At 44.3% G+C, this 24351-nt stretch overlaps 1 protein-coding gene across 1 annotated transcript in view; it reads right to left on the bottom strand.

Annotated features, from left to right (window-relative positions):
• The window catches only part of LOC135213709 (N-alpha-acetyltransferase 15, NatA auxiliary subunit-like), a 123079-nt gene that overhangs the window by 26281 nt on the left and 72447 nt on the right, over positions 1 to 24351 (bottom strand). The window contains 3 exon segments of the mRNA XM_064247816.1: positions 22 to 192; positions 490 to 715; positions 19362 to 19527. Coding sequence (XP_064103886.1) covers positions 22 to 192; positions 490 to 715; positions 19362 to 19527 — 563 coding nt within the window.

The raw sequence follows: 24351 nt of genomic DNA, 5'->3' as shown, positions 1-24351 counted from the left end.
AATAATCTGAAATGAGCTCACCTTTAATATTTTTCCTTTAACTATATACAACTCTATGAGAGTTGGAGTATGATCTAATGCCCGATCTATTAACTGTAATGCCTTCTCTGAATCGCCTAAATAGCTGTAATGTTGTGCCAGGTACATCAAAACATATAATATAGACGCTGGTTCTTTGTATTCGTTTATCTGAAGGCACAAAATATGAATATACATTTCATGAATTCTATGCAAAGTACCTCTAAACAGGATCTTTACACCAAGTTGGACTGAACTTTCTTAGGGTAAGCCTAATTCAAATATCACAGACAATACAATATCCATAAGATTAACACTATGGATTCACAGACAACACAATATCAATAAGATTAACAATAATGGATAGAAATTAACAATCATATTCCAAAAAATTATTGGAAACAGCAGTAAGTACCAACATGCTTGAATATGCATCCTATTACTCAAATAAAGCAAAGTGGTTATACCTGTTTCACATAAATGTCCCGTCTCTTCAAGGTTTTTAAGGTAACGGTTCATGAGTTTTTCAATAATCTGTACTCTCTCAGAGTCATTGTAAAGTGGCCGTATATCTGTGAACAATGGTGGGACACCCTTTTGTAACGATGCCCGCAAGTATGGATCTAAAAGTTTTTCTAATGTTTCCCCCTTGGCATAATTGAGTGGTAATCGTTTAGGCACTTGAGCACGGGGAAATCTGAAAGGAAAACACTATAAATAAAAAAATTTGAATGGCAGACCATGCAATATTAAAATAAACTCAAAAAACCTAAAACTCATGAACAAATTCATATTAAGAAAACCTGTGATTCTGACAAAGGTTCATGATTATTCATTTGAAGGTATAAACAAGGTCCTTGTACCAAACAAACTTCTTTCATACAGCAGGCATTTGAAATCTTATTGATATTGACATGATTGAAAAAACATAAATAAATGAGCTTTTCACACTGGCACCTCAACTTGAGACTTCAACTTACTACATTTCATCATTTAGCAGGTAAGTCAGTCTGAAAGAGTACAAATCATATTTCATTACTTAACAGAATAATTTGGTAAGTATACAAGAATAGGTGGACACCCAAATAAATGCAACCAATACTCATTTTTAACATTCTGATGCAGCCTCTTTGTTTCCTGGTTAACAAAGCCAACATTCCCCATTCTTTAACTGTCTCCCACTCCCTCAAAAAACTTTGCGAGTGTATACCACAAGCCCTGCACTCCATTTCAAAATGTGATCTTTTGTTTAGTGGCATTCCCTTCACGGTGACTTAACATTTAAACGCCGACTTGACATATTGTATGTCGACTAAAATTGTCTGTCAGGTGCTTAATTGACGTACAATATGTCGACTACAACAAGTTTTTTTAAATATTGCGGAAAAATAGTTATAGGCCTACTTTGCGAAAAATTTTAAATCCCGCCCCTTGAGGGATGCTGGGAGTTCACGGACCAAGCTGTTATTTTGTTTACAAGCGTTACCCAGGCGCGCATGCACGAATTTCTTTCTTCTCACACTGAAAAGCATCAGCGACACATCTCAGAAATTCTTGTCACTTTGTTGTAATTTTTGCACCATTTTATATTAGCCATTACATAGAGTTTTATATATGAAAATGTGCGCAATTTCATGTAGAATACAACAAAAAATAACCCATTATTGTGCTTTCATTAGTTTTGAAATATTTTCATATAAATCACGATAAGTGCCAAATTTTCAACATTCAGTCAACTTTGACTCGACCGAAATGGTCGAAAAATGCAATTCTAAGTTAAAACTCTTACATTCTAGTAATATTCAACACTACTTCAATTTATGGTGAATTTTTGAAAAACACTTTATCCTTAGGTCAGCACGCGGTACCTCTACCGAAAATCTCAGAAATTCTTTTGTCAGTTTGTCATAATGTTTGCACCATTTTATATTAGGCATTACATAGAGTTTTATATATGAAAATGTGTGCAATTTCATGTAGAATAATAATAATAATAATAATAATAAATAATAATAATAAGAAAACCATGGTTGTAGCTTTTATCAGTTTTGAAATATTTTCATATAAATCATAAGTGCCCAAATTTCAACCGTCGGTCAACTCTGACTCGACCGAAATGGTCGAAAACCGCAATTGTAAGCTAAAACTCTTATATGCTAGTAATATTCAATCATTTACCTTCATTTTGCAACAAACTGGAAAACTCTAGCACAATATTTCAATTTATGGTGAATTTTTGAAAAACACTTTATCCTTATGTCCGTGCATTAACTCAGCCGAAAATCTCTGAGATTATTTCGTCAGTTTGTCGTAATGTTTGTACAGTTTTATATTAGCCGTTACGTAAAGTTTTATATATGAAAATGTGCGCAATTTCATGTAGAATACAACAAAAAACAACTCATGGTTGTAGCTTTAATCAGTTTTGAAATATTTTCATATAAATCACGATAAATAGAAAAAATTCAACCTTCGGTCAATTTTAACTCTACCGAAATGGTCAAAAACTGCAATTGTAAGCTAAAACCCATACAGTCTAGTAATATTCAATCAATTACCTACATTTTGCAACAAATTGGAAGTCTCTAGCACAATATTTCGATTTATGGTGAATTTTTGAAAAAAACTTTGTTTTACGTCCGCGCGTTATGAATTCATGGATCATTTTGTGATAATATTTTTTCTCTGTGTTAAAAAAGCTTTGATAGTTTTTTAGCACTTTGTTATATAAAAAACCGAAAACAAAAATCATCACAATTTAGTGTAAAATACAAATGAAAAAAAATTATTAACTCATTAGCTTTAACCGTGTTTGCTCACCCCCCCCCCCCAAAGTGCGATTTGTATACATTTGGATATGAATTTTTTTTTTGTTTTTTATGCTGTCATATATTCCAATACATATTATATAGTTAATGATTTTTTTTTTTATTTCTGATGGTAGCATACTAAACTTCAGGCAATGACACAAAAAAAAGGAGTAAAAAATAAAATCTTAATCTTAAAAACTAGGCGTGCTGTGATTTAAAAAAAAAAATCCCACTTTGGCGCTAACTCTTGAATGCCGCCGGCATACGAGAGAACGAGAGACACTGGTAAATAGCGGCTTGGCGTTTAAGGGTTAACTAAAATAGTAAGATCTATTCTATGAGTGTGTTCTTGCTGTGCTACAATTCCCCTTTCACATCAATGAATTTGTAATCAATCTATGATCTAGCCAATTTGTCTACAACACACAACACTAAGTTTAATTATACAATAGCGCCTATCTTATTACCCCAAACCCAGATGACTGCATTCATTGCTGAATTCATCAGCTTACAAGACCATCCCCAAAAATAACAAGGAGATAATGCTACATAACCAGAGATGGCAGACAAATAAGATGGATTTATTTTCAGGCAACTGCTACACTAACTCTGGGGAATTATTGTAGCTTATACAGTACTACTACTTTTCTTGGATCTTCATGGACAGATCTTGCTACTCTCTGAAGCGCAAGACCCCAAACTGTGCAAAAGCTGAGGTACCAGTGTAATATCACAATAAGTACAGATTTGTTCTTATGGTAAAAGTTGAAAGTGTTATTGTATTATTACGCACAACTGTTTATTTAGTAACAAAGTACTGCATAAATCAATTACGAACCAGTCATCACATATTTTTCAGTTAATCCAAAATACATCATCTAATGAAAAGATGTCATCCCTCCTATAAAATGAAAAAATTTTTCTATACGGGGTCTGCAATATGACAATTTGTCGAAAATTGCATTTTTCCTAACTATACAAACCTGAGGTCCTTTAACATAGGAAGGTAACTAGCGGCAGCTGGGACGGTCATAAGCTTCGAACAAGGGGAGAACGGTAGTTAACTGCTTGTCCGATCGTGCGCGCGCCCGAGAGGTGAAGAATCACTTTTGCTTTAGGCCCATGCAAAAAGTTGCAGAGTGAGGGGTGGCATGAGGTGGGACTATATGTAAAGGACCTCAGGTTTGTATAGTTAGGAAAAATGCAATTTTCGACAAATTGTCATTTGTTCCGATACATAATACAAACCCTCGGTCCTTTAACAATAGGAAGACTCACTTCTTGGTGGGAGGAATCTGAGTCTTTTTGGTGAACAGACTGGTGTTCGTCCAACCCTGGAGTGCCTCCTGGTCGTAAGAGCAAGGGAGGGATCCAAACCTCTGTCCGATTGATCGGGGTGTGCACCGCAGGATCAATGGTCAGACCTCTGGGCCAAGTACTAAGAGAGAGCAAGCGTATCTCTTCGTACCAGCAAGCAAGAACTTGTTCCTGTTTGCAAGAGACAATCATAAAATGATGGGTTTGTCTCAATTGGCATCCACTTCCTCCCCTTGTTGGAGGAAGTGGTGGATATTTACTCCTATCCCTACTGAAAGGGATAGGATGGTGCTCTATTGAGTAGCTCACCTGCATCTCGTCCTTACCCAGCAGGGTGACGGACCGTGTCCCTCTAACCCAAAGGTAGGTAGGGAGGGAAGAAAAAAGATGGGAAGAGGAGCCAGTCACACTCTCATTCCTCATCCATTCTTACGGTCACACCAGGACTCGATGCTGTTCAGCCTGCGAGGGTCTGGGTTAACTACACAACGTGTTGAGCAACCACCACGGTTCCCAAGGAAAAAGATCCAAGGAACTGTGGGCAATATCTGAAGGTAGAAGAGGTGCATGCGGTCCGGTTGGACCAGGCGCCTGCCTTCATTACCTGCGCCACGGAGAAGGTTCTTGCGGAACGCGAGAGAATTATGAAAGAGGCGTCCACACTCATCCTGGGTGTCGAGTTTCTTCAGACAGCTCCGTCGCACCTTCACAGGACAAAGCAGCATAGCCTTCGTATCGGAGGCGGTGTGACGTCCATTAGGGAGGGTATTGTGAAGGACTCGAACCAATCGTCAGTTACCGAAGGGTTCTGAGTCTTCGCTACGAAGATCGGTACGAAATCGAGCGTCACAAATCCCCATCCCTTTGTGCTTGACTTCTCAAGAGAAGTCATGCAGTTACCTAAGACGAAAAGAAGGGAATAGTCGATGACCTATCCCTCTTCTCGACTGTATGTACAGTACTCATACTGACAAGCTATTAACGAAGTAATGATTGCTCTGGAACAACCGAACTAAGTCCATAGCATAGTTCGTAACTGACTCGGGCGCTCTGACAGCTGCCGACTGACTGGTTCGGAATCAGTAGAGGCAAGTTGTCCAAGCATCCGGGTAAGTCACGTGACCTTCGCCCTTTAAAGAGTTATGCTGAGAGACCCAAACAAATAAAATATTTGTTAGTCACCGATGCCGGACGGCGCGGCGATGATTCTCTTAATGCATAAGCTCAAAAGGCGAAAGTCAATTGCCTTCAAAAGACCGAGGTCCCTGATGGCAAGAAAATCTCATAGACGTTGAATCTCAGCTTAAGGAGAAACAACACTATGTGACGTTGAAGACGAAGGTAGGCAATGAATGCAACCTACGTCTTCCAGCTGAATCGAGAGAAGGAATCTCAAGATTCTAAACCTGTGCTTACAAATGACTGAAAAACGCTAACCGCCATTTCATTGCTGTCCGTTGTGCAAATGAAAGCGGGGCGTTCTTCAGTAATGAAACACAGGGTAGAGCCGCTTGAAGAACTGCTTCTCATGGGCTGAACGTTTGGAAGTAGAGCTGGCAGGTGTGGGAGTAGGCGATGTCTTTCAATACATCGGCTAATCCGGGGTGTAACAATGAACATTGTACACCTCCGAATACAAGATATTTTGAGGACAAACTCAGATTCCGCAAAAATCATTCGCATTATCGGGATACGATGCAGGAAGAGACTATTACAGAATTCTGTTACCGTGCGGTAAACAGAAGATGAGAGTCGAATAGATATCTCTGTTTAAAATTCTCGCAATACCGAAGACGATGAATACTAGCGTTTTCCAGCAGTAGATGGTCATTCATGTATGCGAGAATCCCCGTTAATCAGAGACTTAAGTCCGTGATTGTTGGGCAGAGATACGGTTGTTATTCAATCAAAGCAGGTGAGAAAGACATAAACAACCGTCTATCTCAAAGCGGCAGCTGATACTGAAATGCCTCGGGCAATTCAATACGCAGTAGCTGTCGCTGACTCGTCATCCTGAGTTGCCAAGTAATCCTTTCCACGAAGGAAATGCGTTCGGCTAGAACCACCGAGCATAAAAAGATATGCTCGAGCAATTATATTTAAGCGAAACTAATTTCGGTAAATATAAAAGCTTAAATGGTGTTGTTGTGACAACACCATAAAGTATAATAAAATTGAAACTGGAAACTCCTGGAGGTTGCAGGCAACCCGGGTTGCAGTTCAATTAGAATACTTTTCGTCTAAGTCGCAATCCGTAGAATAACCAGGATATGCGCCTACCCCTCGGACCATTCAACTGCTTAGCAGAATCATGTCGCGAGGTTAATATACGTAGTATATTTGTAGGATTCTGAACAACGATCTCCATCCTAAATTCTTTCCTTCAAGAAAACAAAATAAGATTGGAGATCGACCACCTTCGTTCTCTATTAAAGAGAGTGAAGGAGAAGTCTTCCTCGAAGGAAAGCTTCAATGGTGAACAGAATACTAAGACGATAGTTCCAGCCAAACTGGATATTCCCGTCCGTTCTTCTCTATTCCAGGTGGTCGCCTACTGTGAGATAGTCTTCTTTCAGCAGCAGTCTTCTTCCTAATGCTAGAAATTCCAGGAATTCGAGCATAGGCGAGGTTTCCCGATTATCGTGTAACATATCGGGGATTCTCGTCTCGCTCACTTGGAACCGTGTCTCGCCTAAGTGTTTGGAGATCGTAAGAAACTCTAACACTCTGAATGCGCTAGAAATTCCGTAGAATTCTAAGCAGTCTGCGAAACCCCCACCCAATTCGTCAAATGATATCGGCTGGTGGTCCTCTCGATTCCCGTAGAAATTGAGAATGGGGCAGGATCCCTCCTCAACGACCGGGGCTTACGTCAGGTAGGACCCGAAGGTCCACCCCCCCCTGGTAGCGCAGTCCCCAACGTGGGATCCTACAGAGAAATCTCTGTAGGATCCTTCCCCTTTCCCTCGTAGCCGTAAGGAGAGAGGGAATGGGGGAGGAATTGGATACTCGCTCGCCTTCCCAGTGGAACTAGCAGTTGGAGAAGAGTAGGAGCAGCCATCGCCTTGCGGCGATGGCCTCTCAGAGTCTGGGAAAAGTATCGTCAGGAGAAAACGTTTTCCCCGAGGAGGGTTACGAACTCTCACTGTAGGTAAGGGTCTGCCGCCACTGCGAACGTCGTCTGGGTGGGGCTGATCGACACCTGACAGGAGAGAGCCGATACCGTCCTCCGACTCATTCCAGTCCTCGTCGAGGTCGAAACCTCTCAAGAGGACCGAAGGAGTATTAAATACGGTGTCCGAAGACACGTAGAAACGCCGCTGTCGCAGTAGAGGAGGTGGAAGTAGCTTGATCGACCGGCCAGAACTGAGAGAGCCTTCTTGTCCGGAGACGAGAGACTCTGGTTCAAGACAGAATAGGCAAGCTCGATCGCGGCATACCCACCGTCGGTTTGGGGGGTTCCCTCTCGGGCCCCAAAACGACTCGAGCAGAGACATGGGCTCTGCTGGTGGGAGCGGGCGATCCTTCCCCCCGGTCGTTGTGCTGACGAATCAGTGCAATAACCTGGGTAAAGTTACTCTGAATCTCGAAGTTACAGCGTCTTGAGGAGTAGGGACCGTCCAGTCCCTCCAACAAGAGCAGCTCCCAGGACCCTCCTCCTTCAGAAGAAGGTGACCAGCAACAGATCCCTGACGGTTGCCTCCAATCAACTTGCGGTACGTACTGGTTGGTCCTAAGACCAACTGGCACGTGCGCGTCGTGACGGGATCGTGAGCGGCGCATCTCTCACGATCACTGCCTATATACCTCGCTCTTCCTGGCGTATGCCACGAGGAAGAAGTTGAAGGTATCGGAGAGAGCAGAACTGACGCCTACCCCCTCTCCCCTGACGGTCGCCTCCAATCACTTGGCGCGTACGTTCCTGGTTGGTCCTAAGACCATACGTGGCAACGTGCGGCATCGTGACGGGATCGTGAGCGGCGCACCTCTCTACGGATCACTCCTAGCTACCTCGCTCTTCCCCGGTGTAGCCCGAGGAAGTTGAAGGTAGTGGAGAGACAGACCTGACGCTCCCCCCCCCCGCTCGCTGGCAGGACCAGCGTTACGTGGGGGGCTGCAGCCGATCACCAACCCGCGGTGGGGATCGATCTGCAGGCCTGGCCGTGCCGCTCACCGCTGTGGCGAGCGGCTCGACTGAGCACGTCGACCCCCGGTCCCGTGCGTCAGACGAGCTGCTGCTGGTCACCGTATCCGCCCGGTCCCTGTAGGGAGCGGCGGTCAGGTGACCTGCAGAGCTCGCTTTCGCCGTGAGACCGGTGAGCGTTCTCGCGGCACGTCAAACGCTGGTACCAGCCGAGGCTGGTACCAGTCGGTCGAGGGGAGGGGACCTGGGGACCTCTTCCCAGCCTCAACCCGTGGCCGGTCAGAGACCGTCACGTCCACCCAGAGGGTACCGGCTGGTCGCTGCGAGAGCGGCCGCTGGCCTGGCGAGAGTCACCTGAGCGGCTCTCGACAGTCTTCTGCTCCGTGCCTCGGTCATGACGCTGAGCGAACTCAGGCGTCTTAACTTTGGCTGCACGGTCACCCGAAGGAGATCGTACACTCGGAACTTCTCGCGGACGAGAAACCGAGCCGGTACCTGGCTTAGCAGCAGAGCTGCCAAGACCAGGCGAGGGTGTACCAGCGGTAGCCAGCACACCCTTGGTCCCCGTCTTCTTCTTCTTCTCAGAAGGGGAGAGGGCGGGCCCCGTTCCCGAAGGAACAGGAGGACCAGCAGAAGAACCCCCCCGTCACACCGGAATGTGACGAGCCCTTCGAAGTTCCCGAAGGAGTCTTCTTAGGGGGAATAACAAAACCCGGTTACCAGCTGGTCGCTGCGAGAGCGGCCGCTGGCCTGGCGAGAGTCACCTAAGCGGTTCTCGCCAGCCTTCTGCTCCGTGCCGTGGTCTTGCGCCGAGCGAACTCTGGCGCCGAAACTTTGGCTGCACGGTCTCCCGAGGGAGAGCGTACACTCGGGATCTCCCGCGAACGAGAGGACCGAGCCGGAACCTGGCGTAGCGGCATCGCCGCTAGCACCAGGCGAGGAAGTACCAGAGCTAACGACTACCTCCTCTGGCCTCCCCGTCTATCTCTTCCTTACGGAAGGGGAGACGGGCCCCGCTCCCGAAGGAGCAGGAGGACCAGCAGAAGGACCCCCCGTCCCACCTTCGGTGGGACGGGCCCTTAGAAGTTCCCGAAGGAGACTTCTTAGGGGGGGAGGCAGCCTTCTTCTTCTTCGGCTTATGGGCCTTAGAAGTCGAAGGGAAGAGGCAGCAACAGACGAAGACGAAGATGACACCTTCCTCGTTCTTCGTCAGCTCACGCAGGACAGGTCGTCAGGTCCTCCATCCAGGCCGGAGTCGGGCCTATTGCCGAAGCAACACGGCCCGACTGCACCTGTCCGGAAGGACCTGGGACTGGGGAAGACACCACCCATGGGCAGGACCAGCATGGACAGGCGCAGGAACCAGGAGCGACAGGAACAGCAACCAGCTCAGGAGCGGCAGGAACAGCGGCAGCGGTAAACACAGAAGGGGACAGCCAAGCCAGTAGCGGGAAACCACATCAGCGACAGGTACGGCAGGCCCAGCCATCGCCTCGTAGAATCATCGGCAGCCAGCGTGGTACTGGCGGCCGGTCCAGGGGCGAGCTGCTGGAACAGCGAAAGTCTGGGGCAGGCAACACGAAGAAACACAGGCGGCGGCGGCATTACCCCTCCTCGGTACGGCGGCGACCGGCCCTAGAAGCGGCAGACGGCGTCACCGACACAGCATGGGGATGTAGACAGCGGGGGGAAGCAGCATAAGCGGCCGTGAAGGTTGTAGTGGAGACCACTCCAAGGTCACCGCCCAGACCTCGCTAGATCTCTGCAGCAGATCGTGGATTGCTAGGCACGCCCTGCAGCCGCAGTGGTCCATACCTGTCCAAGGTCGTCTCCCACGGGCTGTAGCACCTGCGGGTAGCACAGACAGATTAGTAAGAGGGGTTCCCTCACGCACGGGGGGGAGACATGCCCCACCCCGAACGGAAGGAAGACCCCAAAAAAACAAAAAAAAAATACGAGGAAGCTGAGCGGGGGGGGCAGGAAAGAAGACGAAGAATCGCGGATACCAAGGGAGTCGCGGGAGAGCTTTCCGACGACTTCCTGGCAAAAGAAAACTGCATTGCGAATCCACTTTCATTGCATTCTATTCATACAAAATAAGAGGCTCTTGCCGAGCGCAATCAAGCTCTCGGCAACGAACGCACAGGGCAAAAATATAATGAAAAAGAGTACTTACATCTTTCAATTACACACTTTCGCCCAAAATACATGACTCGGCGCGAGTGCGCCCGCCCTCGGCACCGAGACATAATTCAAGGGTTCAATTCATGAAAAGAGCGGAAATCGCCGTCTCTACGCGATAGCTCCATGTTGATTCATAATTAAGTAATGAAAATGAAAACAGTGTACTTACAGTTTCATTTTCAAGTCAAACCAAACCATTAGTAGAAAACACAATATAAACAAAGCATACGACGATGAAGCGGGCAGAGAGCGATGACGAACACGTCCTTCACACCCGCGGCCGAAAGCAAAAGTGATTCTTCACCTCTCGGGGCGCGCGGGCGCGCGCACGATCGGACAAGCAGTTAACTACCGTTCTCCCCTTGTTCGAAGCTTACGACGTCCCAGCTGCCGCTAGTTACCTTCCTATTGTTAAAGGACCGAGGGTTTGTATTACGTATCGGAACAAATACTAATTATTCATTCCTTTATGTGCCAGACGAAAAAGTAAAGCAAATCTACTTGCATCCATGCCACTGTACTACCTTGAGCCTCAGTACATATCAGTCACCTGTTCCATTCTTTTGTTTAGCTAGTAAAAACACCAACAATGAGTTTGCACAGGAAATGTGTGTTTCACACCAAATCATAATTTAATTGACTGGTCCAAATTTCTGAAAACCTAAAGCTGATGAGTAGTGCCTGATAGGTCTGTATCCAACTCTAAAACCTAAGACATGATCATTTAAGATCTAAAAATACCAAATTTGTAACTAATTTGTATTTTTCATAACTAACAAACCTGAGGTCTTAACATTAGGATTTACTAGCGCCAAGCTGGAAACCGGTAGAATTAAAATTACACTTGTGAGATCCAGGGACTAATGGCATCTATACCAGGTCACGGGGCATGTATACCCAGAATGCCCACGGCTACCTGTGACCCATCAGTTATATTTCTAACCCAGTTTAGACTGCTAGAGGGGTGGTTCGAGGTGGGCCTTTAACTGTTAAGACCTCAGGTTTGTTAGTTATGAAAAATACAAATGAGTTACAAATTTGGTATTTGTTCATACACGAAACAAACCTTCGGTCTTAACATTAGGATAGACTTACTATTGGAGGGAGGTAAGTCTCTACAACTGACTGGGAGTTTGCCACCTTATCCATTTCCGAATATATAGGGAAATTTATTCTAAGAGAATGGACAAAATGAACCTAGGACCAAAGATATAAGCGGATCTATTGGTTTCCTCCCACTGGGTGTAGATACCATTCTACTGTTTACTCTTGTCCCTTGCGACTGGATCCACCTTCACCCCTCTTTTGTTCCTTATTATCCAGAGGGGTGTGTTGCTACTGAAAAGTATATCATCAGCTAAGATAGCTTCACAGTATGGCTGACCATCTCACCTGCATCTAGTCCGTTCCAGCACATGACGGTACTCTCCTTCATATTGCCCGTAGTTAAAGGAGTAGGAAGAAAGTAGTAAAGAAAAAAGACCAGTCATCCCATTCATTCTACTTTTCATACCTTCATCTTAGACTAGACGCAAACTGACCCGCCAGGGGCACTGGATGAACTATATCACTTGTTGGGTTGCCGCCCCACTGAACCCAAGGAAAAGTGTCCAAGGATCTATGGGCAACATCTTTCAAATAAAATGAGGTGAAAGTTGTTTGGCGCTTCCACACGCCAGCTTTCAGAATTTATCCACAGACATGTTCTTCTTAAATGCCAGGGAAGCACTCCACACCCCTGATGTCATGAGCTCTAGCTCCACCTGGCTATCTGACCCTCTGTCTTCTGCAGTATAAGCATCTCTGATCGTCTCCCTTAGCCAAAATGATATTGTATTCTTGGACCACTTCCTTCTTGTTCCGTCCTGTACTTACGAACAACCTCTGGCACCCCGGCCTGAGGTGCCTTGTTCTCTTTTAAGTACTCCCTTAGTGCCCTGACGGGGCACAGGAGCATTTCAGCTTTGTCGTTGTCTACAAAGTCTGCCAAGGAAGGTATGGTAAAAGGAGTCGAATCTGCCGTCTACTATTGTTGGATTTTGGGTCTTTGCCACGAATTCTGGACAAACTCACACACCATTGATCTCCAACCTCTCGAGTGCTTTATGAGATATGAGAGGCCATGTAGCTCCCCCACCCTTTTGGTTGAAGCCAGGGCCAATAAGAAGACTGTCTTCAGGGTCAGGCTCCTATCCGTGGACTGCCGTTAGTGGTTCGACATGGGGTTTTGTCAGACTACTCAGTACCTTGGTCAGATCCCAATCTGGGGCTTTTAGCTCCTTTGGTGGGCATGACTGTTCAAAGCTCCTCATCAGCATGGCCAACTCCCATGAAGACGATATGTCCACTCCTTTCATTCGTAAGACTGAGGCTAGAGCAGCCCTGTACCCCTTCACTGCAGATACAGACATATGTTTTTTGTTCTGAGATATATCAGAAAGTCTGCTAACTGCTGAATAGTGGTACCGAGTGGAGACACGTTCCCTCTACGACACCAATCACAGTATGCTGACCACTTCCCTTGGTATTACTGTCGCAGATGATTTTTCTGATATTACCTGCCATCTGAGTTGCTGCTTTCTGCGAAAACCCTCGCTCTCGGAGGAGATACTTGACAGTCTCCACCCGTGAAGCGATAGGGACTTCACCGACTGGTGGTACCTCTCCACGTGAGGCTGACACAGAAGGTTGCTCCATGGAGGTAACTCTCTTGGCACATCTACTAGGAGTTCCAGTAGGTCTGGAAACCACTCTGCTTTCGGCCATACCGGGGCTACCAGGGTCATCTTGAGGTTCTGAGACCGCATTACCCTGTTCAGAACCTGACGGATTAGACAAAATGGAGGAAATGCGTACACGTCCAGATTTGTCCCAGGGGTGTTGTAGCGCATCTTCTGCTACTGCCTCTGCGTCCGGGACTACTGAACAATACACTTCCAACTTTTTGTTGTACCTGGTTGCGAATAGGTCTATGATCGGTCCTTCCCACAACATGAGCATCCTGTCCACTACCTGTTTGGTGTAGGGACCACTCCGTTCCCAGAATCTGATCCCTGCGGCTCAACTTGTTGGCCACTATGTTTCTTTTTCCCGGAATATACCTGGCCTTGATGTCTACCAGGTTCTCTATAGCCCACTGGTGAAGTTGAACTGTCATCACATGTAACTGCCGAGAAACTAGGCCTCCTTGCTTGTTTATATAAGCTACTACTGTGGTGTTGTTCTGACATCAATACCACTGAGTGTCCCTTTACTCTCTCCCTGAATTCTTGTAGAGCCAGGAAAGCTGCTTTCAACTCCAGCACGTTTTATATGGAGTTCTCTGTCCTTGCAACTCCATTTTGCTGACACCATCAACTCCTCCATATGGGCTCCCCAGCCTTCTAGTGACGCATCCGAGAACAGCAAGAGGTCTGGGGAGGATTGTTGAAGGGGGACACCACTGTCAGATTGTCGTCGTCCACCCACCACAGCAAGTCTTTCCTCACTTCTGCCGACAAGGGAATTTGCTCGTACGGGTGATCTACTGTTGGTGACCAAAAACTCCTTCATCCTCCATTGTAGGGACCGAAGGTGTAGCCTTCCTTGTGGTACTAGCTTCTCCAGGGAGGTTAGGATTCCCAGCACCACCTGCCACTGTTTTTGCTGGCTGTGTCTGCTTTCCCAGAAAGGCATTCACCACTTGTTGCATTTCTCTACTCTTTGGTCTGTCGGGAATACTTTGGCTTGTATTGTGTCTATCACCATTCCCAGATATTCCAAACGTTGACTTGGATCCAGCTGCGACTTCTGCTGATTCACCACAATACCTAGGCTGTGACAAAGCTGCAGGAGGGCCGCCCTGTCCCTGAGTAATTTCTCCTGGACTTTGCTATCACCAGCCAATCGTCCAGATATCTTATTAGCCTGATCCCTGAGCATGCGCCCACGCCGACACGAGGGAGGGTGAACACTCTTGTAAAAACTTGAGGAGACGTTGTCAATCCGAAGCACAGGACCTTGAACTCGAAAGCTTTCCCTGCAAGACTGAAGCGGAGAAATTTTCCTTGAAGACTGATGGACTGGTATCTGAAAGTATGCGTCCTTTAGATCGACTGTCAGCATAAAGTCTCCGATTCTGACTGCTTGTAGAACCGTTTTTCGGAGTTTCCATCTGAAACTGGTTTTCCTTATAAACAGATTCAGCGTTGACAGGTCTATTACTGTCCTCCACTCCCCGTTGGCTTGGGTACCAGGAAAATCCTGCTGTAGAAGCCTTTTGTCGGACTGCATACTTGTTGCACAGCTCCTTTTTCCATCATCTTCTTCACTTCGTCCTGCAGAATAGTGGCCTTCTGAGATTTGTGGGCATAAGTGACGTGGGGTAATGGTTGATCTGTCAGGGGCGGGGTTACCTCGAACGGAATCAAATACCCGATCCTGAGAACATCCACCACCCACTGCTCTGCCCCTAGTTCCTGCCACACCTTCCAGTGATTTGCCAGGCAACCCCCCACTGGTGTGGCCGAGTGATGGGAGGCGCCCATCCTATCTTCTTGAGCCTCTCCCTCTTCCCCTATTGCCCCTTCCTCTGTTGTTTCTATTGTGAAAGGGCCGATGAGTTATCCTCTTTGGGGAAGAGGGTCTTGTGACTCTATTAGGGATGCTATGTCTCACTGTCTTCTTTCGAGACATCTGCTGTTGTCTTCCCTCCAAAGGAGTAGTTTGACTGTTAGAGGTTTTCCTAACTGCCTGTTGCACCAACCTATCGTTAGTGTCCCATCCTTCTTCTATCTATTGCCTCTTCCAGTATGACCCTCTGGCAACAGTAGTTGCGATTCCAAGATATCCCCATTCCTCATTGCTAACAGGGAATCCAAATCCACATTGCGGCTTAGTCTAGCCAATGCTGCATCTCTCCTCATTAGCAGGATATTTGCCCAAAACATTGGCACTTACGTTTGTCAGGTACGCAATCGCCTTGGACCCTGACTGTAGTAATCTAATGAACAATGGTTCATCCACTACTTTCCTTGTTGCTTCCGAGGATGCAATTTTCGCCACTGCTGTTGACCAAAGGTCTAACCAGGACGCAGCCTGAAAGACAGAAGAAGCTGTTGCTTCTAACGTAGCAGCCTCTTGGTACGTCATCGAAGGGCACTCCATTTTAACCTGATCCAAGGTTAATCCAGGCCTTAACCTTACAACATTAGGGTTCATTTGTCTAGACAGCAAAGGGACCTTCGGTGTCGTATAATATTTCCTTTGCTTTGTATCATTGGAGGGGGAATAAATTTAAATGATCTATTAGATCTTAAGGAATTATCCCTCCCTGCAATCTTTGCGTTTACGTGTTGCAAGACCGATTCCGCATGACTCGAACAAGGCAATTCATACGACACCTTGGTATCCCTCTTTAGTCCAAAACGCCATGCAATTCCAGGAGGAAGCATACTGGCCGGTGTTTCTGTCTTCTCCGAAAGGCTATTGAATTGACGAATCAAATCAATAACCCTCTGCATACGAGGCCAGAAACTCTTGGTTTTCTCCTTCCTCGGCTCTAGTGTACCACTCTCCGTCACGAGAGATGTTGTCTCGCCTCTATCTTCTGACAGACGGCCCGGAATTCCACGGCCGCCTGCCCCTACGGCCGCGGTCTCTTTGATCTTTGCTGGCCACTGTTGGCTCGATCCCAGATAGTCAACAGGGGAATGAGAACGTCTCACTCTTTCTCTGCTCACGGATCTAGAGCGAGAATCTCGTCTAGATCTCCAAGATGAAGGCTCCCTTAAGACAGAGGTAAGTTCGTCTCTATTAGCATTGGCATCGTTTTCGAGCGTCGGCGAGCCCGGCCTCGGCCTTCTATCCAGACGGACACTGCCTTCCACGAACGTATCCGCCGAGGTTGCCAACTCTCTATTTTTCGTACATTTTAATAGGAGCCTTATCGTCCTTCGTAGTATTTTGAACGGCTTACGGGCGAAACTGGGACCTGCATTCCATCCTCTGCTGCACCTTTCGCCGCCAACGTCGATTTTACCAGAGGTATCGCAGTTTTTGCGATCCGAACTGGCAACTCCGCCTCGGCCGCTAGCTCGCCGGCCGTCACCTCTCTCGCTTGTTCGGACTCTTGCGAACGGCTTCGTCTGCCAACCTTGTGCTTAATAGCCACTGATTTTCCGACCTTCTTGCTGACTTGGAAATGACAGTCTTGGTCCGAAGAAGAGGAAGAATTGATTCTTCTCCTCTTGGCCCGAGGATCCGCTAGGAACTCCGAATCCTCCTCCAACGCTTGACTGGCGCTCGCCGTGACGTTATCGGACTTAGCGATGACGCCGAACTAGAGGAAGAAGACGAAGAAGGCGAATCACACTTTTTCTTTTTGTCTCTCTTATTCATTCTATCCTCTATATCCTGTCATTTCTGCATTACAGTTGCATTGACGGGTCAGAAGGCGTATTAGCGTCTGGGTGCAGCGAAAAAGGCCGAGAATCGGTCTGTGACGTCATCACGCCTGCCATCTCAGAGTGTGACGTATGTTGTGACGTCATCCCTCTCGTAGGGAGAGACTGAGAGGTTTCTGCTGGCAACCGCACGTTTGCTGCCAAACTACCTCCCACGTTCTGCATCGCTGTAAATACTGAGTGGGATGGTGAAGCCGCGGCATTAATTCCCATAAATTGCAAGCCCGGGGGATGAGGAACATTCAGCGCTGCCGGACCCTGCTGGAACCGTGACGTCATATAATGCGCAAGCAGACCATCCAAGGTTGGTACGCTGGTAGGCCTAGCGCTGACCACGTACCATCTAACCTATGCGCTTGAGTAGCAGGAGCCTGGAACAAAGATGGCGGATCTCCCCCTCTACTTGCTGGGAACAAAGGAGAGTGCAAATTATTCATAAAATTACCCAAGGCCCTCCTGACGTTTCCGATACAGAACCGCTAGGAGAAACTGAAGGGGTATGAGACATTCAAAAGCAGGTGGAGAAACATATGGAGCAGCCTGGTTTATTACCGATACAAAAGAAGCCGGTAAGGTTTGGTCATCCAAAGATGGCGTCACCCCCTTTCTTTTATGTATTGGCTTTTCCCATAGAACTTCTTCCACTGTTCCACCGACCAACCGCGACAAACAGAACACAGATTAGTAACCGTACATACGTTTTCCTGCACCTATACACGTTGGATGAGGATCCGTCGACACCGAAGTTAGGAACCTAGAACAAGGGAAGCCACTGACTCCTGGGCATTTCCTTTGTCTCCTCTTCGAAGCGTAGACGATCCCGATGTTGAGGCAAAATTCTCCATCATACCACGTATACACTCTTACACACACTGATCACACTTGGAGAAAGAAAAGGAATGGAAAAAAAAAAAAAAAAAAAAAAAAAAAAAAAATGAAATGGATAAAGAAACGGGCAAACTGAAAAACCGGCTTTAAATGAGATAGACAGTAACACGTCTTATCTTAAAGGCGGTAGGAAAATAACTGATGGGTCACAGGTAGCCGTGGGCATACTGGGTATACATGCCCCGTGACCTGGTATAGATGCCATTAGTCCCTGGATCTCACAAGTGTAATTTTAATTCTACCGGTTTCCAGCTTGGCGCTAGTAAATCCTAATGTTAAGAAGCCGAAGGTTTGTTTCGTGTATGAACAACCTTGGTTTATAGAGGGTCTGTAAAGGAGCACAAAAAAAATAAAAAAAAAAATAAATAAATAAATAAAGAACCCATTGTCATCTCTTTTAAAAGTAGAGGGTCCATCAGCAATTACCAGACCAAGCCCATCTATAAGTGAACACTGCCAAGCATATCCAAGTGACTTCATTTATCAGTACCCTACAATCATGTTAATATAATATTACTTCTCAGCTTGATCCCTAGTGGGGTTCACTGTTTTTAACGAGCCTTTCATAGATGTTTCTAAGACTCACTGAACGTTCCATTTCACAATTTGCCATGGCAGTATTTTACTGACATATCCCCTTCCTGACTGCACCCCTTATTCATCCATACTTGGGAATGATAAAAAACAAAATTATTCTTAAAGCTTTTGAAACTGAAGTAGTGAAAATGAATCATTAACGATGGGTCAGTAACAACCAGATAACAAAAAAGTTACTGAAATATGAAAAACACTTAAACATTCTTTGTACTACAAGCCCTTACACCTACCCAAAAAAAAAAAAAATAAATAAATATAAAAAATAAATAAATAAATAAATAAATAAGTCGAGGGTAACAACAGTGCTAACATGAAATTAACCATTACTTTGAAGTTGCAATCACTAAATTTTACTTAATAAAAAATGCAACAACTGGAAGCAAAAGATGCAAGACTGATCACTGAATGTTGCAGGATGTTAACTTCCCAAGAGAAAACAAAATTTCTTACAATGGACAGCTAGAAACTCGAGACTGAAACCAACAGTGGTAAATACCTGAATATTACAATATAAAGCACTACAAATTCTAAAAATTCTAAACTAATGAAAGTAAATGAACTGAAAGTTATTACACTCAAAAAGTTAAAAGAATGTTAATGAAATTAGACAACCTTGTATGACAGAAAATACATCTGGAACACTAACTAGCTAGTACCAGCTTGGTAAGCCAGCTAAGAAGTGAAGCAGGCGACTGATGGGTAACGGAGGGTTTAGGTGTCCATGGCACACTAGCCTTGCTTTACTATTCTTTCCAGAAAGTTGCAGACTTGAAAGAGGGCTACACATGAAATATGGATTTGTTATGATGCAAAACAAGCTTTAAGGCATCGGCCAGATATATTCAAAACATATAAGCACACATTATCTTGCTTGACTTTCACAAAAAGAAACTACTTGTGTGTAAATGCAACACTGCAAACCACAAGGCTATAGAGATGCATCCATTAAACAGCACTTACTTCTCTTTGAGCTCTTCATATAATTTTAATCTTTCTTCAACTGTGGATAGGCCAAGGGATTCTTCTAAATTGAGGTAGTAGTTACGGTTTTCCGGATTACGCTTTATCAAACCTCTATAAACTTCTGAAGCTTCATCTTTTCTATCTAATTTCACCAATAATTCACCTGAAAATTAAATCACATCTTACAATTAGGATTACAGCTATTTAAAAGGGATAATACCATGAAGAATTAGGAGCAGAAACAATAATACATGTCTGCAATGGAAATGTTTCAAATGTGCCTCTTTCACAACTATAAACAAAAACCCATACTTCATCACCCTGGCTTATGAAAGCCAAAAATTAACACCGTACTAATAAGTACTTATAACTGATATGAATACACTGTAATGAGAAATAGTCCATATTTAGCAAAATAATCTGTTCCTCAAGCAACTCAAGCTACTTTGATTATAATAAAATTAAAAGTAGGCACACTAATAATACAAAGTATGATTATACAAGACATGTTTTAAAAGGAAAACAAACTTCAAATTGAAAATAGATCATTTAAAGATGTAGTAGATAGATATGAGGTATGTACTATCATTGACTGACTTCCAATGACAGACCTGGTTAATTTTAAAAAAATCACCACCACAAGGGATGCCTTACAAAATTACCAATTAAGTAAATAAGTTGCCTCCTTTATTCTAAACACCTCAGACTACTTGAACATTAATTTAATGCTTTTTCAGTTGTTTTGCTCCTGCAGAGTTTTCTCAACACGATAATATAACAAATTCTGATGTTGCAAAGTTCTAACAAATGCTGATGTTGCAAAGTTCCTATATATACAAACCTAAGGGTTTTTGTATGTTTTTTGTATGGAAATACTGCAGGGCATCAGCTGTAGTAAGTTTCAGAAGACAGTTAACAACAGTTAATTACAGCCAAACAGGTTGGGAGCAAAAGGGGCTCTCACATTGCTGCCTATTCTCACATTTTTCTTTGGCACCAGGGACAATGCAGCTCTGGTCTGAGGTGGATTAATGATGGAAGACTTGAGGTTTGTAAATTACAAATATAAAAATGACAATAATTCATTTGTTACTATAAAACACAAACCTCAGGTGGAAGAGAGAGAGAGAGAGAGAGAGAGAGAGAGAGAGAGAGAGAGAGAGAGAGAGAGAGAGAGAGAGAGAGAGACTAGTTTGGCATAGGATGCCAGGTCTGATAGGGACCTGTACAACCCACCTCTCACTAAGCAGAAGAGAGATGTAGGAAAATGGAGTCAAAATATTAAATGAGCGAAGAAAATAATGATCTGCTTACACTCACTGTTATATGGTAAGTGAAGGAGTTCATCTGGCCTAAACCTTAAGGGGGCCGGCCGGAACCCCTATATATGGTGGTATAGGGCGAAAAATGCAAAGTCATGAAAAAATTCATGGAGCTTCATATGGCAATTGAGAATACGTATACGAAATATTTCGTCAAAATTCCTCTTACTTTCGTAGTTACAGGGTAATTAGTTATCGTAACTCAATAAGCCTAAAACATTGATCCGTACAAGAAAATGCAATATTTCTTCTATTATCGTAAATTTTGATAATTATTGTCAAAGAAATTGGGAGAAATGGCATCTGTAGACATTCCCCGAGGCAAGAAGGAGACTTCAGGCTCAGTACCAAGTCCAGTCCTGATTTAGTGCGATCACAGACTTCAAGTAGTCTACACGTTCCATTTCACCTCTGCCATTCGCCCGCTTTTACATATGTTTATGTATGTTTCGGCAAGAATTTCATCATGCTAATGAGGAAAAGACAAGGAAAACATCTCGCTAACATACAGACGAAGAAAAATCGCTCAGGTATTATTACAGAATATCATAATATATGCGTAGTTAGTGAAGAGAGAGGGGAGGGTTGCTTAGTAACGCCCCCGTCTTGCTTGACAGCACACGTCACACTATGCCCAAGGCTACAATCTTTGAGCAAAGAGATCTTCATTTATGATAAATAACAAAGTTTTCGTTTTTCAATACCCATAATGGAATATGAAATTCATAATAATCATGATTTATTAAATTGTCTTTGTAAAAAAAAGAGTACGCCTTCGAGTTTCACCTCTTGACATTCTCTTCCATTTTTACGTTTGTTTATCTTTGTTTCGGGCAAGAATTTCATCATGCCAAAGAGGAAAATACAAGGAAAACATCGCTCTAAACATACAGAAGAAGAAAATTCGCTGTAATAAGCCGAGTTAGTGAAGGGGGGAGAGAGAATTGCGTAGGAAGGAGTGCCCCAGGCTGCGATATATGAGCAAAGGGATCATCATTTATGATTAAATTATGATAAATAAAATAGTTTTGGTTTATTAATACACAAAAAAGAAATATACATTCATAATAATCATTATTTATTAACATTGTCTTTATAGAAATACGAAGGAAAACTTTGAACGCCCGTATCTCAAAACTATACTTATTGACCTTCAAAATCTATCTTCTCACTTAGTTTTAAAGCTATAACATTGGAATTTGGTATATAACTCAGAAAGACAGCATAGAACAATCAAATAGAGCCCTTTTTTCCAATTTTTGTTTCGTATTTTTTTTATAAATTTTTTTTCTCCTGATTTATAGGGTTTATTTTTTTACCATATTGAAAAATTCAAATCTAGCAAAAAAAATGACTTTTAGAAAAAAAACTCTCCATTCGATTGGAGGTCTACATCAGGTCTATATATGGTAGTAATCCCAGGTCTTAATATTAAATATCAAGGGAGGAGATAGAATTTGAAAAATGGTTATTTTCGGGATAAATCGCCCTGGCGTCACAAAACCGAAGGTCAGAGGCGAAAATCATATGCGGTTTGGAGATGTCCCAAGTCACCTTATTAAGTGGTATGAATATCAAAGTCCTGTCCTTAAAAAAGGGCATTGGCGGCCGGCCCCCTTAAGACAGGATACTCTGTTGAGAATTAACCAGCTCCATGACCCTCATCATGCTTATATACACATCCCTTGACACTGTGGTCTTTGAAGAAGAGGAAGGTGACAAGATATGCAGGTCATTCATCCATTTACTCTAGCCTTATGCTAACCATACCAAGTGTTTTTCTATCAATGAAAAGCTACGGTTGCTACGTGTGCAGAGTTGAATAGTCACCATAGGTACTAGAACTAATGCTGGCACAATGGGCCTAACTTTGTGACCTTTTGCCAGGATTGAAAGGTCGTTTTGCCAAACCAATGACTGTTTGATCATTTCATAAGGCCTTCTTGTGTCTGCCTGTGCTGAAAAAATAAATAAAAATAGAAAAAATTAATAAATAAAAAAAAAAAAGTAGCAAACACAGGGATACATGATACACAGAGGGATCCCTGAGCTTTTATAACGAAGAACACACGACTGACCACACAGCTAACCCACCTTCTTTGCCAACATTAAGGGTAGCAGGGAGACGGTCCAGAGTTTAAGATTTTCTCTCTCGAGTTTCCCTTAGGGGTTTTGAATGGCAACCAGTTAGACTAAAAAGACAAGTTAGTCACTTTTCATTCCAGGGGCCCAGTTTGCATGGTGGGAAAGTCTGTTCATAGCATCTTTTGAGTATGGACAACTCTAACCAGGTCAAAAAGGCCAAATCGTGTGAGGTTGTGCAATAGGTTAACTGTGAGACTGAGAGGAGCTCGCTTTGAAGAAATTTACCAGAAATTCTGTAATAGGATATAAGGTTGTAGCTGTCTCTGATTGAACACCCCTGCCACAACACTAACAACAAAAGTATCGATCATTCACGCTACCAGTGAGGTCAATAAGTTCTGGGGAGATCACTACCTGAATAATTACTCAACTAAAGAGTGGGAAGGCTCGAATGCACCTCCAACACAACCACCTTCAAGCCATGTGTGGACAGATGGACCATTCTTCCTCCATGACCTGGCCCCAATAACAGAATTGTCTGCCTTGGATGTACTGGACACAGAGCTGGGTGAATTGGTAACCCCTCACTCATGCACCTGCCTTGACAATAACAGTGGAGAATAAATCATCACTCCGGTGGACTCCTTCACCCCCAGGGCTTCTTGACATTTGACAGTACAACACAAAACTGTTCATCAACATCACTGTATGGTCAATCACCCATTCTCAGGGTGCTTGCATTTTGAAAACACCACTGTCCTCCACATCCAGGTCCCACTCCTTCCAACAACTTAATTCAAGAACAGAAGCGTCCTTGGCAAGGGGTGGATTATGCAAACTATCATATGGGGGTTCTTGCCATTTAGCTAATAAGATTATTTTTTCTATCTTGCCAGAGAGACAGGGAGATTAGCAGCCATCCAGTGTAACTTCAGGCACAACCAAAGCAAGTGCAGGTGGAGTCACCCATAAGATATTGACTTCTCCTAGGATGACAGGAAACTAAGAATGACCAGCCAAACCAATTTGGCTGTTACTGCTGAAACAGATGGTCTGTTACTTAAGGAAGCCTGCTGACATGAGAGTCCTTGGGAAAAAAAGTCTCACTGCTGCAGACTATCAGGGTGCTTTAGGCAAAATATCAGTTACAAACTAACTGTGCAACCCCAACAATGCCAGGACTGAACCAACTGTTGAGATAGCACAAAACAATATCCTGTGCAAACGGGCACTTGCAGAAACAAGGGTGAATGCTCATATGAACATCTGAAGGTCCTTGCCCAGTCCAAGATACAATTCTACTGGTAAACAGTCCCTTTGACACAAAGCAATACTTCCTGAAGGCTTGGTGGGTAGGTACAGTATTCCAAAAGACATCTTTCAAATCTATGTAAAGTATGATGTCACCCTCTCTCATGGAGGCCAACATGGAATGTAGTTTCCAGCTGGCTTCAAGTTTAATAGGCAAACTTGTTCACTGATGACAGGCTTTAACCCGCCTCCAGACACCCAACAACTTCTATACAAGTAAAATTTGACCCGAGGAGCCCAGAGACTAGTCTACAACTTGCAGCACATTC

This window comes from Macrobrachium nipponense, chromosome 43 (genome assembly GCF_015104395.2).
Source record: "Macrobrachium nipponense isolate FS-2020 chromosome 43, ASM1510439v2, whole genome shotgun sequence".
Classification (NCBI taxonomy): Eukaryota; Metazoa; Arthropoda; class Malacostraca; order Decapoda; family Palaemonidae; genus Macrobrachium; species Macrobrachium nipponense.
The sequence above is the reverse complement of the archived record's forward strand: the minus strand, read 5'-3'. Positions and strand labels throughout refer to the sequence as shown.